The following is a 19805-nucleotide window of genomic DNA, read 5'->3' as shown; positions in this document are numbered from 1 at the left end:
AAACGTTGCCGAGTCTTTGATAAACGAGGTAGATGGCGCTGTTATACAAATTCCACACATAATTAGTTAACAAACTGAAGTGAGTTTTGCAGTCTGTATATGATATCAACAAACATTGCTAGATGTCGCCTCATTCAAGTTTCGATAAAAATATATTTAAACAGCCGAATTAAGACCCTCCTTTTTTGGAAAGTCGGTTTCAAACTCATTAGGCATGAAATAAAAATCAAGGTTGTAATGCCACCCAAACCCATATATTTAAATACTATTTATAATCAATATCCTTTAAACAAGCCAGTTCACTTTGATAGCGTCAATAGATTAATGAATAATGAATTAAAATATCATTAGAAGTATCGTGCTCTTAGCCTACATCAAATTATTTTGTGCATGTATGTAAATACCTAGTCACACTTCTAAATACTTTCCGTATATCCACTTCTTCCTTTATTACTGACCGGAGATCCGCTGCCTGTAGCGGCAGTACCTCCAATAATTCTGAATTTCGGACCTTCTCTCTCATCTCCACTTTCAGTATCTTCTGCACTATCAGTTTCTTCTGACGAATCATTCAAATCCCTCCTACTGGGTAGGATATCAATGAGATTAAGTAATGACTTCATAACATCCTGTAGTGAGAGTGAAGGAAACCTTCTTCCCGACTCCGTTGCATTTGCATTTGCTAATGACTCAGGTATATTTATGTCTAGATCGTTCTTTAACTCCGTATGTGTTTTAATAAGACCTGTATTCTGCGAGTGAGTTCTGCGTATTGACGGTGGTGTTTGGACTCCTGGGCCTTCGATGAGGATAGTTGGTTGCGCTGTTGCCAAAGCCTTGCTGGAAACTGCCGCACGTAAGTTAAGAGGAATTGGTTGATCTTTTCCAACAACATATGTATTGTAATCCACTGAATTTGTATCCTTTCTCATTGGTACTGTGTATGATGCTTTAACAATTAAAGAATAAGGTTTTGAAGAAGCCAAATTAGAGACTGGGTTTTTATTTCCATAGCTGTTTATGCTCAGTCCAGACATTAGTGGCGAATCGTGAGACTTTTCGAGCAAATAAGTTTTTCCTAAAGGGATAATGCCTAAAATTCGTGGCGGATATATAAACGCGACTAGTATACCCTCTAAATAAGGCAAATCTTTCGGAAGAATAATAGGTTTTTGATACTTTTCTAATATTCGTTGATCAATTTTTTCTCCTATCAACAACGGCCGGAGCTCCAAGTTACTCGCGTCTATGAGTGTTCCTTTAGAGTCTGTTATAATGCCGTCTTCATTGATAAAAATCTTGTTATCTGAGAATGTCTTCAGTACCAACTGTCTGAGAAATTTACCGTCGACAGATTGTATATCGTTTGGTAAATTTATGTAATGAAATCTCTTCATTTGTTGATTAAACCATACCTCGAAGGTCACGTAATAATTAGGTTTTTTTAATTCCTTTAAACCTTGAGGTGATTTCTGATCTCGACTTTTCTGGAGTGTGTACACAACATACTGATCTAGATCTCCATTAAGAGGCTTAGCCTCAAGTGTTTCTGAAAGAGGTTGTAAATCCCATTGACCTGGTTTCTCTAAAATGCCTGGGATAGCCTGAAGTTGACCAGTGGAGGATTGAATACTTTCCAGGATATCCTGAGAATTACTAGGATAGACTTGGTGAGAACCTGGTAAAGATTGAATATTTTCAAGTATACCTTGAGAAATTCCTGGAGAAGCTTGAAGGTAAACTGTTGAATACTGAACATTATCGCCCGGAGTATCCTGGGAAATGCTTGGATAAGCCTGCAGGTTGATAATCGAAGACTGAATATTATCCGGAGTATTCTCAGGATTTGTCAGATAGGCCTGAGCATAACCGGTCAAGGACTGAGCGCCTTCAGGGTAACCCTGAGAATTCGTAGGATAAGCCACAGGTTTATTTATTGAAATCTGAATATTTTCCGGGATATTTTCAGAATTTGTTAGGTAAGCCTGCGCGTAACCTGTTATCAGCTGAGTATTTTCGGGTAAACCTTGAGAATTTGTTGGGTAAGCCTGTGGATATCCTGGAGAAGGGCTTACAACAGCCTGCGCATAGCCTGACGAAGATTGTTCTGGTAAAGCCTGACCTTGTCCATTTGGATAGTTCGTACTATCAGATATCCAGTGTTGCGTGGATTCTGGACTGTAAGTATTGTCTTCCGTTGGGAAGTATATGTTCGTGTTTTCAGGGTACACATTTACACCATCTTGTGGGTAATTAGGATGTGCTGTAAGTTGTGCATTAGATATGGGGACACTACCATCAAGTGCGTATTCATTCCCATTATTGTTGTTCAGTGGATTTAAATAGATATCATCAGTGATTGGCCGTAATACATGTTCTATAGCTCCCACATTTAGTCCAATAGGTAAAGAATGAGATAACTGAGGATCCAGAGCTTCATAACGATTGTTATACACTTTTATCTTAGAAGGACTCCCGTTTATTAGTGAGTAAATATTATCAGGTGTTATATTGACCAATCCATCAGTGGGTTCGTAAATCAAATCTGGTATAAGCATTTGTTTTTCAGCACTTGGTGTGTACATTTTGATTTCGTTGGTCTTGTCGTTTATGTATAGGTATATGACTATACGTTGCAGACCATTGTCGTTGGGATCCAGCAATTGTTGGACTATTGGTATGTCACCGTCTGGGAAGCAGATGCAATTTTGGCCATCTGGTGAGCTGTTCATCCTTCTTGTGTTGGGTTGCCATGGCTTATTAGGTTTATTGGCGTTGCTGGAAATGCAAAGGGTAAGAAGATTAATTGTTGTTGTGAGAAAGTAAGCATACTGTTGTAATGCGTTGTTGTATAGTTAGGTACCTCAGATCTTGGAGTAAGCTGGCAGAAAAAAGAAATAGGAGTATCTGAAAAAAAAAACATTTTTTTGATTAGAATGAAATATTCAATGCAGAAGTCACTTTATTACACTATTACAAACTGAACTTAGGTGTAATAAGCTTGGCTTGAACCTGTGACATTTATAGATACCCATGAACTACTTCTTTACAGATTAGTCAAATTATATTAAAACTTAATAAATTAACGTAGTTTTTTTACCTTGATATAATTCATTGTGAGAAGTAAACAAAGTTCCGTTCCAAGAATTAGTTACATTTTATCTTCACAACGCCACCATACACACAGTACTGAATGTGCCTAATTATCACACGCTTTTATATGAGGAAAAATAATTAGCACAAAAAATTATGTTAATTTAATACATTTCCCCAATTTAGTGCAACTAATTATTTTATCGTTGCAGTGCGTTTACATATTCAGTATTTAATTGATTTAGGTAATTAGAAAATTGATTGTTGTAATTATGAAATTCAGTAACTTGGTTTAATAATTAAAAAATTAAGCGTATTAAGAGTATGTTTCGTCATCTATCTACCGAGCCTTTTTCCCACTAAGCACATGTTTCATTGGTAAGAAAATATTTGGTACATACATTTTGATGAACACTGTGAAAAACAAAATAGTATACTCTCGATTTAGGACATGATATCAAACGATAAAACTTGAATCACACCTTCTTATAACATTATTCAAATAAAATAATTACTGGCACTAAACAGCGAACACATTGAATGATATACAAAAAAAGTCAATTGCAGATTGTCATACGTCAAAAATCAGCTGAAACAAAATTCTTCTAGTTCGACGGCCAAAATTCCTGCCCCTGTATAAACCTTCAGTTGGATGGTCTATCTGAGCACGTGAAATTGGCTAATTGTGGCTGCACAGCCACAATATAAAGAGTAAAGTTTTACAAAAAAATCGAGACACCAGAACATTGCCATCCAACAATGTTGATGCTGAACGGAGCGTGCCGAAAGCAGTCTATGCTACTAATGAGGAAACTGTCTCCTAGGTATGGGTCCAGGTATGCGGACACCCAACACTATGCGGAAGGTCCCACCGATTATACGATCCCTGCTGGGATTCCCGGCTCAGGGGTAGGCAAGGGTGGCGGTGCTGGTGGAGCCGTCAGAGAGTCTGGCGGAGGACTGGGCAGGTATGGTGCAGCCCAGGAAGAAGGATACTTCCACCAACAACAGAGGGAACAAATCGAGAAACTCAAGGACAAGTTGAGGCGAGGCGAAGAGATCGGCTTCTCGCAGAAACCGAAGGAGGAATAGTTTTTACATCTTATTTACTACAAGTTACAAATTATGTGAATTATTATTACATTATTGATTTAAATTGTTTTGCATTCTAATCAGGTGTTATTTTATCAGTTCAGTCTTATTTAATTAAAGTCAGTTTTACCAACTTGTTGTTTTTCGTTAACCCAATATAAGGTAGTACTAGCTTTTGCCCGCGACTTCGTTCGCATGATATAGTGACTTCCGGCATATTTTTGGTTTGACCAATAGATGGCGCTATATGTCCGGAATATTTTTTTTTTTTTTTTTGAAATAAAAACTATCCTATGTCCTTTCTCAAGTTCCAAACTATGTCTGTACCAAATTTCCCACAAATCGGTTCAGTAGTTTAGGCGTGAAGAAAAGACAGACAGACAGAGTTACTTTCACATTTATAATATTATATAGTTAGGATTGCAGCGCCGCCTCTGAACATAACTCTGCGCTTGCAGCTCGTACAAAAAGTCACTTTATTGTAAAACTTGAGGATAACCATTTCCTCGTGATATCTAAGTTTGGATAGACGTCTATCGGGCATGGATCGTAATAAACCTATTGCTTATATAATTGATAAGTACCTATATAGTGCGTTCAAAACTGCAGTAAACTGTGCAGTCGACAACTTAGCTGTCGCTCCTGACTGCTTCAAGAGGTCCGTTTATTGCCGGCCTAAACTGTTCAGAAGACATAAATAAGTCTTTAAAAATTCTGCGTAATCTCGTTATTGCCAGGGGCGAAAAACTGCATGTGTAGGTTGGTAGGCGCTCAGTAAATGAAATAAGACTCCAAAACTATAGTCCAAAACCACAAACACATAAGACAGTACAGAAACTTTTCGTAGGATAGGTATACCACAGACAGATAAAAGTATGTACCTACTCTGTGAACTAAAAGAAATCTGTCACGTTTTGTGTGCCAAAACATGGCAAAAATGGTTAGAACTTAAAATAGTTTTGGTTTGTGTTTCGTTTTTATAAATTGTGCAAAATGCACAATGTATTTTCAGTGTCCGTAAACTCCAACCGAATTCCAAAACACATGTAACCTTCCATAGCTGATATACCATCAGGATGATGAGATTCTTTACACAGATGTATCCTAAAATTCTACCTAACGGCTCAAACATAATGATGCATCCAGAATGCTTGACCTTCGTCAGAGGAAGGTTGGTACCTTACGTGACATATAAAAGAAATTATGCACATAAATCGGACGGTGATAATCCTGAGAGAGGAACAAGAGAAGAAAATACACAAGTAGCTATGCCTGGCTTCGTACACCCTGAGTCTATGACAGAAGAGGGACTCCTCACGCAGAAAGTAAGACAGCAGATTGAGGAACATAAAAAGAAGAAAGATAAACCGACTTTACGCAATCCTGAGGGCAGAGAATGATGAGGCAATCTTGAAAGCTGCGGAATTTGAAAGAAATCCTACATCACCCTAATCACAACCACAAATTAAAAGTTCTACCTATAAATACAATGTTTTTTCCCCTAAGCTTATAAGATATGATTCCTAATTAGAATAATAGCAATTTCTTCGATTTCGTCCACACCTTTGCAATACACCTACACAGTGTGATGTGTTGTTTTCTAAGTTGATGGTGTCAGTATAAGCGGCAGTTAGAAGAGAATAGCGGAGGTTTCATACGTTCTAAAAAATAGCCAGCCTTTCCAAACAATGTTGGTGTTAGCTTCCAGTCTTAATCGGACATAACTGAGTCAGAAAGTCAGTGTGAGGAGAGCCAGAATGTCTGACAACGACCTTGTCAAATCGTACCGGGTCGTTCGGTTAACTGGATATCTGTATGCGGCTAGACTGGAAGCCGACCAAGATATGGTTTGGGAAAAGGCTAAGCAGACGCGGACGATATAAACCTTCTGTGTTTATTTTGATACAACATAACTCTTTGAATACCAGAAAGTATTCCATAAACAATTATTAAATTCACACAAAAACAAATTCTCTCAAGTATGTCACAGTTTCATTTGTCAAGAGAAAGCTAAACACCCCTCTTCTAGCGTAGGGGATAAAAATCTAAAAAAAAACCTGTAATATTTTAGATAATAAAATTCTTGTTACCAGCAAACCAAGATGGTGTTTTCAACAGCAATGCTTAGAAATATACTTTACCCGAAGACCTACTTCCGATACCTCAACCATACTTCTTTGAAAGATTGTCCGGGTGAGATCCGACGGTTCAGGCCCCTTATTCCGGAAGAGGAAGACTTATGTGCCCGTGTCACCAGGTTTGGCAAGCCTCACTATTGCAAAATAATGTGTCGATCAACAGCTTTTATTAAGAACTCCTTGGTTCCTGTTCGGTTCAATCCAGAGCCTTCGATGCATCACCCGGCGTGTACGGACTTTAGCAGGACGAGACTTCATGCTTTGCCACTAACGAAGAGTCCGGAACATCCCAGCACATGTGTGTCACCCTGGCGGCCGTTCGTAGGGGGTTCCCGCTGGTATGCTGACGAGAGAAACTCTGGGATGCGTTCGGTAAAAGATGCTGCGGGAAGATTGATGTCGTCAGATGTTGATGTGGTCGTTGTAACACACTGATTAACTCTTCAGAATGATTTCAGAAAAATCTTCAAAGTCAACCCTCAAGTTATAGAACCAACTAAACAAAATTATATGAAAATCTCTTAGAGTAGTTCTTTTTCACAACAAATCAAGTTTTAGTTATTGAAATTAAAATAACCTACAAAACAGACATTGTGAAAAAGAAACTACTTTAGTGCAGCATCTCGACCCTGAATTTAATTGGTTTTTATAAATGTTTTTACCTTTTTACATCTTTTTTCTTGCAGCCATTTAAAGGCGGTATAAATTTCTATAAAATTGCAACTGTTGTTTTATTCATTTACTAGCGACCCGCCCCGGCTTCGCACGGGATAACACATTTCCCCACTATTGAATGGATGTTATAATTAAATTATGTAGTATACATAATTACTCGTGTCTATTACAAAAAGAGTCACCAAAATCCATCGCATAGTTTTGAAGGCTTTGAAGCGTACAAAGGGACATAGGGAATAGGGATATAGGGACAAAAAGCGACTTCGTTTTATACTATGTGGTGATGAAGTGATACTTGAATTCGTATCATCAAGCCTGATCAGTACTCTATGTACCTAATCAATGATCATAGTGACCTTCCTTACTTCCAAATGGTTGATGATTCACTAGGTAGCCCCATATGGGGCACATATCCTAGGTATAAAAGAAACAGGCTCTTGATTGCACCTTCATAATGAATAAGTAGTCACGTGTCCACATTCCGGTGAGGCTCGCGGAGTACAGATGAGCTGGTGTGCTCCTGACAGCTTGAAGACCTCACCACTGTCATTGCGCATATCGGGGACTGCTAGCAAATAAAGCATGTAAAAAATAGGTACTAACTAAATAAATAATGTTATTGATTGTGCAAGGGATCAAAATTGTTTAATAAAAATGATGACTTTAGATTTGTATGCCTCGACCAGACCAAGGGACTACAGACTCAAGAGTCCCGGATTTTTGGAAGGCGAACGTGGGGCCAAAGCCAACATGCTGAAGCCCTTTTGAGACAACTTTAATGAAATGGTGACACAAGTATTATTTAGTATTAAGCTTATTTTCAGCCTTCACATGAGCTGAAGAAGAAATATAATTATGGTCAATTTGTATTTTTACTTAATCAACTATATCGAGTAACTTTTTAATGATTTATTGGTTTTTGAATCTGCACAAGAGGTTTTCATTAGCTGGTGTGTTCCTAGGAAAAAAAAACATCCAAACCATCTTTCTGGCACAGTCGGGTAAAAAACGATTCTGAAAATTCATATTTTTTTATATTTCAGCACACCAATCCCAGCAACTCCAATCCCAATTCACAAATATTTTCCCTCAATAAAATTAAACTTACACTTCTACCCACTTAGCTTGCTAACGCTACCTGCGCACACGCAAGAGCACGGGAGCCTGACGAGCGCAGCAAGGGGCCAATCTCTGTTTGTGAAGATAATCTACTGTCTACCGCACAATGCGCCGTGTCAGTCCGACGGCGTCGGTAGGCCAGTGGATATTACCAACTTGCTGTACGGATGCCTGTTTTTAGTTTTGAAACTAAAAGTTAAGTGTGAGAGTATTTTTTTATGATGATGTGAAGTTGGTTATCGTTTGCTAGCATGTTTTATCGACTGTACATATTTGTTTATTCGCGTTTTTATCGTTAAAATACATGGTATTCCTATTGTAAAATTAAGGTTTTAATTGACTATGTGTCATATCATTATTCGCTTAGATATTAACCAAGTTCTTAAACTCACAACATGGTAAAATAAATACAGCTTAATAAGATTAGGTTCTTATAATTTAAATGCCATAGAAGTTTAAGAAGTTCTAATTACCTAGCATACATTAACACTTATTGCATTTTATTTCCACTTTTGTTTACACTTTGTTTACACTTGATTGAACTACAAACATTTGTTCCTCAGTATTGCCTATTGTATTTTTCACACTCGATCTAACTACACAACATACAATAAACACTTGTCTCTCTGTATTCCCTACCACAGCTTATTCTTCAAAAAGAAGCGTACCTTCTCGTAACACTTGCAACAAGGAAAAACATCTGGAACTAAGTACAGTAAGATATCGATTACTTGTTAATAACAAGTACTTCATTTATTTCGCCTCTACAAAACTGGGAAACGGCAAATCAAAAGGCGATATTGAAAAGAGAGCGGCATCGGTGCGCGCGCGCATCAGACGGGCCGCCATCTTTGATTCGCCGCTTTGCCTTTGTGCGCTACCGAATGAGATGCACGGATAGGGCTGATGCTGGTTCGTTAGTGTCAGTTTTGGAGGTTGGTGTAACCCATGAACCAAAACCATGAACCGAATGTGTAATAAGCAAAGTATTTCCATGCAATTCTTCTAAAGATCTTTGGTAAATAACGATTCCTGATGATATTAACTAATATTTATATGCTTTACACATTTATACACTACAGAAGAAAGTAATTAAAAGGTACCTACACTTACGACAGCCCAAAAGGATTGGCTTGAAATCCCTAGAAGGCTTAAGTGTTTATAAAAGTTAAATAATCGTTCCACACTTACCCCTAGGAAATAATGATTGCTTAACATACACACTAAGAAATCTTATCCATCGAACGACGTGTGTGAGCCAACCCTATAAATTCAGAAGCTATACAAGCATTCATTAAAAGATTTTCAATTGATAATTAAGCTTATGTTACATTGATACTTTCTACTTGTGCCTGAGCATCAAAGAAATTCTTTAGTCTGTAAAAAATCTTGATGGAACTCCTTTGTTGGCAGACATTGATTTCGGCTTTTGTATCGCGGTGTTAATATTAATATTAGCGAGTTTTTATGTCAAGTTGTAAGCTGGTATTATGTTGATAGTAATTGTGGGTCTACTAATGTGGCATTTGGAAATGAATTAGGCATTGAAATTTAGGTATTAGTTGCTAAATCGTGCTTAGTTGTTGTAACTGTTGCTGTCGCCTTGATGGGTGTTTCTCAATTTTTAAGCACAAAATCCTACGTATAACAAAAACTAAATTTTAGTGACCATATAATGATGATGTGACCATGGTAATTCCTGATAAAATCGTCTTTTAGGGGTTTTCATAGATTCTGTAATACTGCGCTTTATCAATGTATCATAGGTATTATATTCTGATGGAACTGGTTTATAGATTCAAAATTACATAGAGATAATTTCGAAAGTCCCTTAGGCACTCCAAGTTTTCCTAGTTCCAGGCTAGTCAAGCCACCAGACTAATCACTGGGACTGTTTCTCGATACAGCATCACCAACCAACAAGTCGGCAAAACTCCATACAGGCTCAATACCTGTCGGCAGTATCACTCCCCAAGGGCCAATCTAAATCCATTCTATTAGCCGACAAGTGTGGAGGCCGACAATCGTTAGCGGTCCGTCTATAACCCACAATACGGATTGCAGATACACAAGGATAATCCCACAAAGCACCGAAACCTCCCAGGACGCGTGTTACACTGGTTTTCGAATTTTTGTTAGCAGGTAATTTGTATTTGAAGGTATGAAATCTTTGATCGGTAATGTGTGTTGAAGCTATCATTATTTTAGAAACTGTCTCGGTATTTTCTTCGTCAGGGTTCAAATCTGTGGAATAGGAATATAGTTTTTCTGGTCAGTTCTTCTTCATAAGACCAACTTTTTGTAACTCTGCATTTAACTTATCACTTAACATAAGAACTTGTAATAATCCTTTTGAGCTGATTAGGTACTTACTTATCCGGAATCCTGTATCTAAAAACAAGAATGCCTTGTTTATCCTTGAACCCACTAATCAAGTCATGTCTCATGTAACCAGTTCATCAGATTAAGTTACTTATACAAATAATGCAGCCTAGCCTATCAAAGAAGACGTAATTTTAGCAATAGAAGCAGCAAAGCTCAAATTGAATGTCAGCAATTCATCCAAGTCCTTTGACTTACAAAATGGAAGAGCCAAGGCTCATATGTAAGGTGTTAATAATAAAAATAACTTAACCCATGTAAGATTCCTTGGACATCTCCAAACGACAAGTGACAATATACAGCACTTACATACACATACCCACTCAAGTAAAATCCACATTGTGTCACTAAGAGGCATCACTCCAGAAAATCTCCACAACCATTGTGTGCATACAGCTGGACATTGATAACGCCCTCGTGAACAAATCGATTGAGAACCAGTGATCGTGATCATTACTCGGAATTCGGTTTAACACCATCGATTATGGGATGAAGAGGTCAATCGAAGCGTGAGGTTGGATGTTTAGATGTTTTTAGAACAGATTTTAAAAGACAAGTTTTTCTAGCATCTCGCGATGCATAGATACTAAATTTTTGGGTAAGCACAATTGAAAATAGAAAAATGGCAGAAGTAACAGAACTGGACCGATATAGGTTGAAGTTATAGATTTAAAGACAGGACACTGTTTTTGTTGCTTAAGTATTTTCCTTGCGATCTGTATAGAGCTATAGTTTGGTGTAATTTTGAATACAAATGCATGTAACGATTGTGACTTCAGTCTTCAACAGCCTTAGTGGGGATTTGTTTCCTCTGGTATTATTTCAAGAAGAAGATCAGAATATTTTTATCGGCCTTTTTGATCCGAGTATCATTCTTTGATATTGCAAAGAAACTTAATAACCTTCTTTTTTCAAATTCAATCACTCCTACGCATTATTTGTCTACAGCTACACAATGATCCTAATACGCCTTCTATATTCAAACGCACCAATGGTCACTTAGAATGCGGCGCCGTTTTTTTTTTAATTTGCGGCGAAGCAAAGGTAGTTTCGTATCGACAGCCTAGTAAGCTCTTAGAGGATTTAAATACAATTGTTGCATGTAATGGATATGCACTAGAGCATAAATGGTTTTGTATATTGGTGTTTGTTTGTGAAGCCGACACCTCAAAAACATTGTTCAAGTACTTTTTGTAAGTAAAAGTGACCGCCGATGGTCGTTCGTCTGAGATACGATTTTTGTAATCTGTACTTCAATGTTCGGTTTTTATGATTTGATATTTAGCAGGATTCAATTATACCATGAGATATTTGGTATTTTTACTCGATTACTTACCACCCGATGCTGTTCAATTTCCCAAATCCTTAAACAGCAAAATATATTTTTTGGACTATCCTCAGTTAATTCAGTTTAGCACTTCTAGCTACCCTGTTATTTTAAAAGATTTCTCTTAATAGGACAAATATGTATTGCAATGTTTCAACTCCACACAAATTAAAAGAACCACCATTAAACATGCAAAACGAAACACATTCATACAGCCAACTCATACCTACTCTCAATGATGCTATCGATACATAAATCAAAAATAAAAACATGATAATCTTTATGTATTTTACGTTCGGACGTATCTTGGGAGCTTCCATTACACGGCCCAACGGTTCCTGACAGCTCTCAGTTCTAACATAACCACAAACATATACTTACACTCCAGGAAATCATCAATCTTGTATGTCTTCTCTTATGCCCTTAGGTATAAGGTTGAAAATACCATGGCAAGTGATGGCGGTAAGTGAAAAAGTAAAGTGGTGTAACAGGGGTCAATGCTGCTAGTTAACTTTAGCATTTTGATAACTGAATGTTTTGCTACCGTTTGCTTTGATTTAAGTTTTACGTAATGCTTGATTGGATACGATATTTTAATTAGTTGTATGTACTGCCGTAAAAGGAGTTGTGCGAGTTATTTAATCTTACGCTCTTATTAGGCTTGGATTTGCAGTCTTAACTACCAAGTCTCTGCGCCTTCCATATAGCCTTTCACAGTATTCAACACAATATTGTCAGCCGTTTTATTACTTCACATGTCTATTCCTCTGACTTCTACTATATACTAGTGAGAAATGTATGTCTAAGTTTCTTTTGCTATAGGCTAGTTTGATGAGGCAAACTTGGTCGTGGTCTGGGCCCCACGCCATTCTTCGCCCTGTAAATAAATTTCATCCATAACTTACGCTGTTTCTATATACGCAATAACGTAAATATTTTGATTAATACGAAAGTTTATTCGTCACCTGACCCGTGGTTGAAGAAGTTAATTTCCAGTGTTTAATAAAGTATGGGTGTCATCAATCATATCCCATGGATAGCTGTGTTATTATTGGTAACTGCAATGTGAGAAAGTTAGTATTTGATAACGTATGATTTTGACGTTTGATTTATGTGTAATATTTTATGAAATTCAGAGTTTAGTTATCCCGAAACAAAAATTTTGCAAAAATGATAAATAAGTAGTTATGTGCAACTGCAGGAAAATAAACTCAAAATTGTATGTAACATATAAAATAAGCCTTTTCGAATGATTTAATTCAACATCATCTAGACCAGTGGTTCTTAACCTTTTTGTGATGAGGGACCACTTTACCAAAAGTTTGGCTTGCCGAGGACCACCCCATTGGTTTGCCTAAATAGAGGGTTCTTTAATAAAGAATACAAGCACACTTTATAATTAGCACTCATTTCTTTATTATTTAGCAAAAAACTAGATTTTAATTTAATGAGATTTTTGTGACTGCATTCTCTTTACTAACTTCAGAATTCTTGGCTCAGCAGGCACTACTTACAAATGCGCGAGCGAAGCGAGCGCGAAATTTTTTTCGGACTCGTACGGACGTAAAATGTATCCCAAACGTACCTAACTTTTTGTTTGTTGACAAATGCAAAAACGAGGGCATATAGTTGCTGAATACGCGAGCGAAGCGAGCGGGAAATTTTAATTATTTTTTAAGACTCAAAACCAAAATTACGTACAATGTAGCCCAAACGTACTTAACTTTTTGTTTGTTGACAAATGTAAAAACGAGGGCATACAGTTTCTGAATACGCGAGCGAAGCGAGCGGTAAATTTTGATTATTTTTTAAGACTCAGAACCAAAATTACGTAAAAGGGCTACATTTCAAACCTTAATTTTTTTCTATTGGTCAAGTAAGATGGATAGCAACGTCGCGAAGCAAAGCTTCGCGGACCACTTGGAATGCCTCCAGGGACCACCAGTGGTCCGCGGGCCACCGGTTAAGAACCACTGATCTAGACTAAATAGAGACCACCCAGAATTACTAATTTTTATATAACTGTAAAAAATATTGCAAATCATCTACCTAATGTTTCTAGACCGCACTGATCTTGCACACAAATCACAGCAAAAAATCTTTAACCAATTTATTGTTAGATTTCATTATCATTTTGTCTACTTTTATTACAACTCAAAGCAATTAAATTAATTCAGTTTGAAGACTTCTGTCAAGAATTCATAGGCCATTGGTACACCAAGTTGATGCCGTCTTAACATGAATCTCTGAGCGAATATCCTAATGCCCACTTACTAATTCATTATTTCGTACTCTATGCTTGCCTACAAGCATGCCCATAGATAAATTCTGCTGATCTGATAATGATGGTAGGTCTGCTGGAAGAGATTACTGTAAAAATAAGCAGCACCTTTGTTCTATTTTATGTTATTAATTCTTCTGTCTTCCGGCGACCTTTATAAGATCGTCTGTCCACCTTGTTGGTGGACGTCCTACGCTGCGCTTGCTAGTCCGTGGTCTCCACTCCAGCACTTTTCGACCCCATCGGTCATCTGCTCTGCTAGTAATATGGCCAGCCCATTGCCACTTCAACTTGCTAATCCGGTGGGCTATATCGCTGGATGCAGGTCGCCTCCAACAGGTATCTGTGGAGATCTAAGGGGAAGGTCTATGTTCAGCAGTGGACGTCCTATGGCTGAGATGATGATGATGAATTCTTCTGTCGTGTGTGTTTACCTACTGTGTACATAATGGTTATATAAATAAATAAGATAAAAATCTTCGGGTATCAATGCGGGTGTGCGAAGAGACCTGAAAATAACATGATTTTATAAGAGAAAAAACTTTTAGCTAACGATAGCGCCCAAACAAAAAAATAATTATGATTTTCACTTCCAAACTGCGCAATAGTATTCCAATTTAATTGGCTTCCAAAAAAGGGTGTAAGGTGTATGTAAAATTAATTGAATCACAATTTGACCTCTGCGCCTAACAGCGGGGGCCCGATATGAAAACGTGTGGTCAAATGATGAGTCGAAGGTATGTATAATATTAACTATCACTGCATTTATTAAGTTTACTGTTATAGGTGCTACTGGTTCCCAATTGAGAAAGAGTTGATGGATCTTTTATTATCCGTGTTGGCTAAGAGCGACCGTTGCCCGCGGTTGCCCGGGTAACTGGGTTGAGGAGATCAGATAGGCAGTCGCTCCTTGTAAAACACTGGTACTCAGCTGAATCTGGTTAGACTGGAAGCCGACCCCAACATAGTTGGGAAAAGGCTCGGGAGATGATGATGAAGTGCTACTGGTTGCCAATTGAGACAGAGTTGATGGATATCTTAGCTGTGTTTTCTAAGAGCCTACGCATACTGTAGATTAAACTGTCGACCTGATAGCTGGCCTGATATAATAGTTGGTTGAAAGTAATTTTGAAGGCAGAATGCGGTGGCCTAACTGCGAGTTTTCTGAACTTCTTGTTCCTTTCAATTCTAATTACTCCACAATTCATATAAAGTTCAAAAAGCTCTGACTTTCCTATTGTTTGATTAATGATGCAGCATTAGATAAATGCCATATTCAGAAAGAAATTACCTGAACACAAAGAGAATATCAAAGTCCCGTTATCAAGATTAGGATTATGATTACAAACAGTGCCCAAAGATTAAAATCTTCAATCTCAAGAGGTAAAGGCTCGTTTTTTAACCGCAAAAGCCTTAAAAAGCAGCCAAATCATACAAATGCTGACTTAGAAACTAACAAATAACTTAAGTAAGGAGTTTTAGAATTAAATTCAAACTATTCTCAGAAGCAAACTTCTATAATTTTCAAACAACTTAGCGATTTATAAACAACAAACAACTAATAGACCCGAAAACGGATTATCATAATGACATTTCTTTGTTACTATGTTTTGACAAAGTTATCAAGAATTTAGAACAAGCAAAATTAACCCTTACGTACTTAAAATAAGGGTTGGTGAGAGTGCATGATTATGTTGTGTGGTTGAAAAGGGAGAGTTTTTCAAAAAAGGTGGATGCAAAAATTAACTTTTGGCCAATAAATTTTGACAAAGGCAGGTTAATATAGCATGTTTTGTAAGCTACTGGGCGGTCGATCACAAAAAATGTTATGATCTCATATTGACAATGGTTTGAAATTGGGATACGCTCCTGTCAAGTAATTTGACAATGGGGTAAAATAAAAGTTATGCAAAAACTTTGGTTAGGTGGTTAGAGAAGCAGGAATGTGTGGGCAATATCGTTCAATTAAAATCAGTGAGATGTTGACTGTTCTCGAGAGGATATTTTTGATAAGGGTGTTCAAAAAGTTAAGTTCGTTCTGGCCAAGAACTATGTATTCGAAGATGCTCCATATAATAGGCCTATATTTTTATTTGTTAGTGTGACTCCTTTACATATAAATATACTGAAGAGAGAAGAGACTTTAATTAAACAGTGTTTTAAATTTTGTTTAAGTTTTCAACTAAGGACTACCATTTCGATTTTAATTCCTGAAATAAGGAACAGGCATGGTAATGCACTATATTAATGTACATACATTTAGGGTCTTAAATTCTATCTAACTTTATTAGATGCTTACACCGTGATCCCATGTCCACAATATTTGATAAAGAAAATCAGTTTAAATAAAATATTTCTCTATTTTTCAGATCAACATGAAATATCAACTTCCCGTCAGCAGTCACGCTCATGACGTCATTCTGCAGTTTAATGTGACAATTTAACCGCTGTCAGCCGAGCGATTGGTCAAGTGGGTCGGCTACGGTCGGGTAACTTCGGCGTCGGCGCCCGCGCAAACCGCCCTCGTATGTTACGTCTCTATTTGTTGAGGATTTTCAAATATTTATTATAATTATTAAAAAATATATTCAGAACATATTTTTTCTTTCATTTAAGGGTATCATTAGATCTTTATGTATGAAATTACCTTAGCTAACACTGTATACTTGCAGTTGTGATGGCCGCTGCAACAATTATTATTACCAATTCAAATTTTTGTAAATGAAAGATATATCAACAGTCCAGTCCCGAGGATCTAATGTTACATTACTTAAATTAATAACTCGACAGCATAGACCACATAAAAAAAAACAATTTAACAACAAAAAAAACTCTTTGATATAATTGAACAAAATGTTTTTTTTTTCTTTTCATAGTGACGTGCCACGAACCGCCGAAACATTTGGGTTTATCGATAGTGCGATAACGATTAATATAGAATTTCAGAGGGTCCGCCGCTCTGACACCTTGCCTCATCGGCCGATCCATCATTATATTATTGTTGCTCAAACTTTTTGGTGAGGTGATTCGATTTTGGATTGAGCAATTATCATGGTAAGCACGTAATTCAAAATATTATTTAATGATGTAGTTCATACATAATATTTCATGAATAAGTAGTTAAATTGCCAAAAATTTCAAAGAATTGGAGATAGCTCTGTGATTTCTTTCTGATGTACCTGCCTGAATATTAAGGACAAATATGATTTATTGCAGTTACATAGTTTTCATGTTATTTTCGTGAATCATCAGGTCTGTGTATTGGCTATACCTACTACTTGGCTATAGCAGCTGTTCAGAATATTAAATCTTCATTTCCGTAATTTTAGTAAATGACCTCAGTTATTACGAGATAGAATTAAAGCACGAAAGGGAATACTTCAGCCTGCTACCGGCTTTTGTCCACAATAAATTATTTGATTACAATCGAAAATTAGTTTAATTAGTAAAAGTTTGACAGCCACTGTGTTAGCGGGCGGTCTCGCGACAGAGTCGTCGTCACTAATTATCGATACACGACGATTATTCCGAATAATTAGGCCTCACACACACATGCACACACCTACACACCGACCACGTGTTGGCATGGCTAGGGTTATTTCTAAGAAGGAGTTTATTGAGACACGCCAGCTTCAATGCTACAAGAAATTCTAAAGATCAAGGAAAATCTATGTATTTTACATCCATGTCAGATGACATGTGTGTAGGTATATAGTATATACCTAGTTTGTATGTATGTTCTATCTAAGTATATCTTGGACATCAATGACTGATTGCAGGTGAAGGAAAACATCTCGAGAGAACTTGGAGTCTGAAATCACCAACCCGCATTAAGCAAGCGTGGTGATTAACGCTCAATCCCTCTCCGTGTGAGATGAGGCCTGTGCCCAGCAGTGGAAAGATAAAAAGCCTGATGATGATGATGATCATATCAAATATGACATTCTGATACTGACATTTTAAGTAGCGAATGAATGAGGTACTGTCAGCAGGAAAATATCATCCTAACCAAAACAATATTTCAGCAATTTCAGTCACAGGTAAGTTACATCTCCCTTCATCATCCTAAATAGAAATAAATATATTTTTACTGTAAGTGTAAGTTAACGAATATAATCAAAAATATCACCAAGAAAAAGGTAAAGTGACGATATTCGGCGTCCCATGTCTTATCTATATCATCTACTTTTTGTCATTGCGTGTACAAAACTTAAAGACAACCCTAAAGCTATTCACAACCCAAATAACATCCATATCTCTTTTGTAATAAAGTTTAAAATTCCATATTTTAAATTCTCTGTTCTTAAAATTCCCCTGCAAATGAAAATGAACTTTACATTAATAGGAATAGAGTTGATTTTTCTTTTATCAGTTCCTGGCTTCGGGTGAAAATCAAAGATCGTCCCAAAACGTTGATCGGCCGACATTTTGACAATTCGATGCCCTAAGAAAGTGTCAGCTGTAGTGAAGACCACCGGGCGGAGTCGCGCGCCAAAACGATGGGTTACAAGATATCGATAGTTTAATTTACAATTAGTAAGAAATATTTTGAATGATCGATAGACGGTTTGTGAGAAAGTTAGGGACGGAACTGCTCTGGAATGTCTTTGTTTTGGTTTGAGAGATTTATTTGCTCACCAGTTCCTATTGCTGTTGACTTCAGTTATAACTTTTCGACGATTTCTGTTTATTTTCAGAAAAATATAAATCAATTTGGTGCAAGATGTGATTGAATTATCTTCATAAATTATTTTAAACCTATTTCTTAGGTAATAGTTCCCACAGGTGAAAATCGCTTAATGTTTGTAAAGGTTCCGCCTTGCCATAAAAATAATAAGAAGTTTACATTTGACGGAAGATGATACAATGCGTCGGTATCATAAGAGAAACCGTCCATACAATAACGTAATATTGTAACCAACCGATCAATGAACTTAAATACCTAAATAATTTCAGTACAAATAACTCCTACATAATAAAAACTCGATCTAACAAAGAGGCAAAGACGCCGCCGCGTAAGGCCGGTGTAAAAAAATAATCCGCCCCAAGTATCAAATAATAAACTTGGTAGCAAGTGAATTTTGGAGATCGGGTTGCGTTCCTGAACGCTATAAAAAAAAGATTAAAAAGTAAACTCATTTTTTAAGGTTCGTGTGTTCGAAATTCAAACATGACGTGTAACGTCAGCGGCCGACGAAAGAGGTCGGACGTTTTTACTTTCATCTAAAAGTTTAGTTATTTTTTTTTAGTTAATATTATTCGTGTAACGTATTTTGATACATAATTTATGAGGATTTCTATAGCGTTTTTATTTCGTTAATTGGGTTTGTTAGTATTATGCAATAGATAGTGGAAAATAAAGAAGATTGACGTTATCTCTCCGTTTTGGTTTAAGTGCTCATAATAATAAATAATGCAGGAGTCATTATATAAATGCTTCATATATGAGTAAATAAAATGCTCAAAAGGCTCTTTAAAAGCGACCAAACTAAGTCTTTAAAACCTCTCATTAATCACGCGGACTTTTAGTTTGCCAAATTTTCAGGAAAACTTTTTCTTTCTGGCGTAAAACAACTTATACCGCAGTATTAACAAAAATCATAAAATGCTTCCACTTAATTATGCATTCATCGCGTCCGATGCACGAAATGAAATGCCCCACAACAGGTTATCGAGATAACAGACGATTAAAAATTAT

The 19805-nt window shown here is 36.9% G+C and overlaps 2 protein-coding genes across 2 annotated transcripts; one reads left to right on the top strand and one right to left on the bottom strand.

The window, feature by feature from the left end:
- Positions 1 to 416: 416 nt before the first annotated feature.
- Positions 417 to 3115, bottom strand: LOC124635959. Its single transcript, XM_047171923.1, has 3 exons — positions 3101 to 3115; positions 2864 to 2907; positions 417 to 2778 (listed from the first exon to the last, which is right to left on the bottom strand). The coding sequence occupies exons 1-3, from the start codon at positions 3113 to 3115 to the stop codon at positions 417 to 419; spliced, it is 2421 nt and encodes an 806-aa protein (XP_047027879.1).
- A 737-nt stretch (positions 3116 to 3852) lies between these two features.
- LOC124636094 (ATPase inhibitor A, mitochondrial-like) lies at positions 3853 to 4185 on the top strand. Its single transcript, XM_047172044.1, has one exon. It carries the CDS (start codon positions 3853 to 3855, stop codon positions 4183 to 4185), a length of 333 nt encoding a protein of 110 aa, XP_047028000.1.
- The last annotated feature ends 15620 nt before the right edge of the window (positions 4186 to 19805 follow it).

The sequence above is a fragment of the Helicoverpa zea genome, chromosome 13 (assembly GCF_022581195.2).
Source record: "Helicoverpa zea isolate HzStark_Cry1AcR chromosome 13, ilHelZeax1.1, whole genome shotgun sequence".
NCBI classification, from domain to species: domain Eukaryota; kingdom Metazoa; phylum Arthropoda; class Insecta; order Lepidoptera; family Noctuidae; genus Helicoverpa; species Helicoverpa zea.
The sequence above is the reverse complement of the archived record's forward strand: the minus strand, read 5'-3'. Positions and strand labels throughout refer to the sequence as shown.

Excerpts from the sequence above, each read along its gene's own strand:
- LOC124635959 (XM_047171923.1), bottom strand. Across the intron at positions 2,779-2,863 it reads AGCTTACTCCAAGATCTGAG|CAACGCCAATAAACCTAATA; the intron begins GTACCTAACTAT and ends TTGCATTTCCAG.
- LOC124636094 (XM_047172044.1), top strand. The coding sequence starts at position 3,853 with ATGTTGATGCTGAACGGAGCGTGCCGAAAGCAGTCTATGCTACTAATG.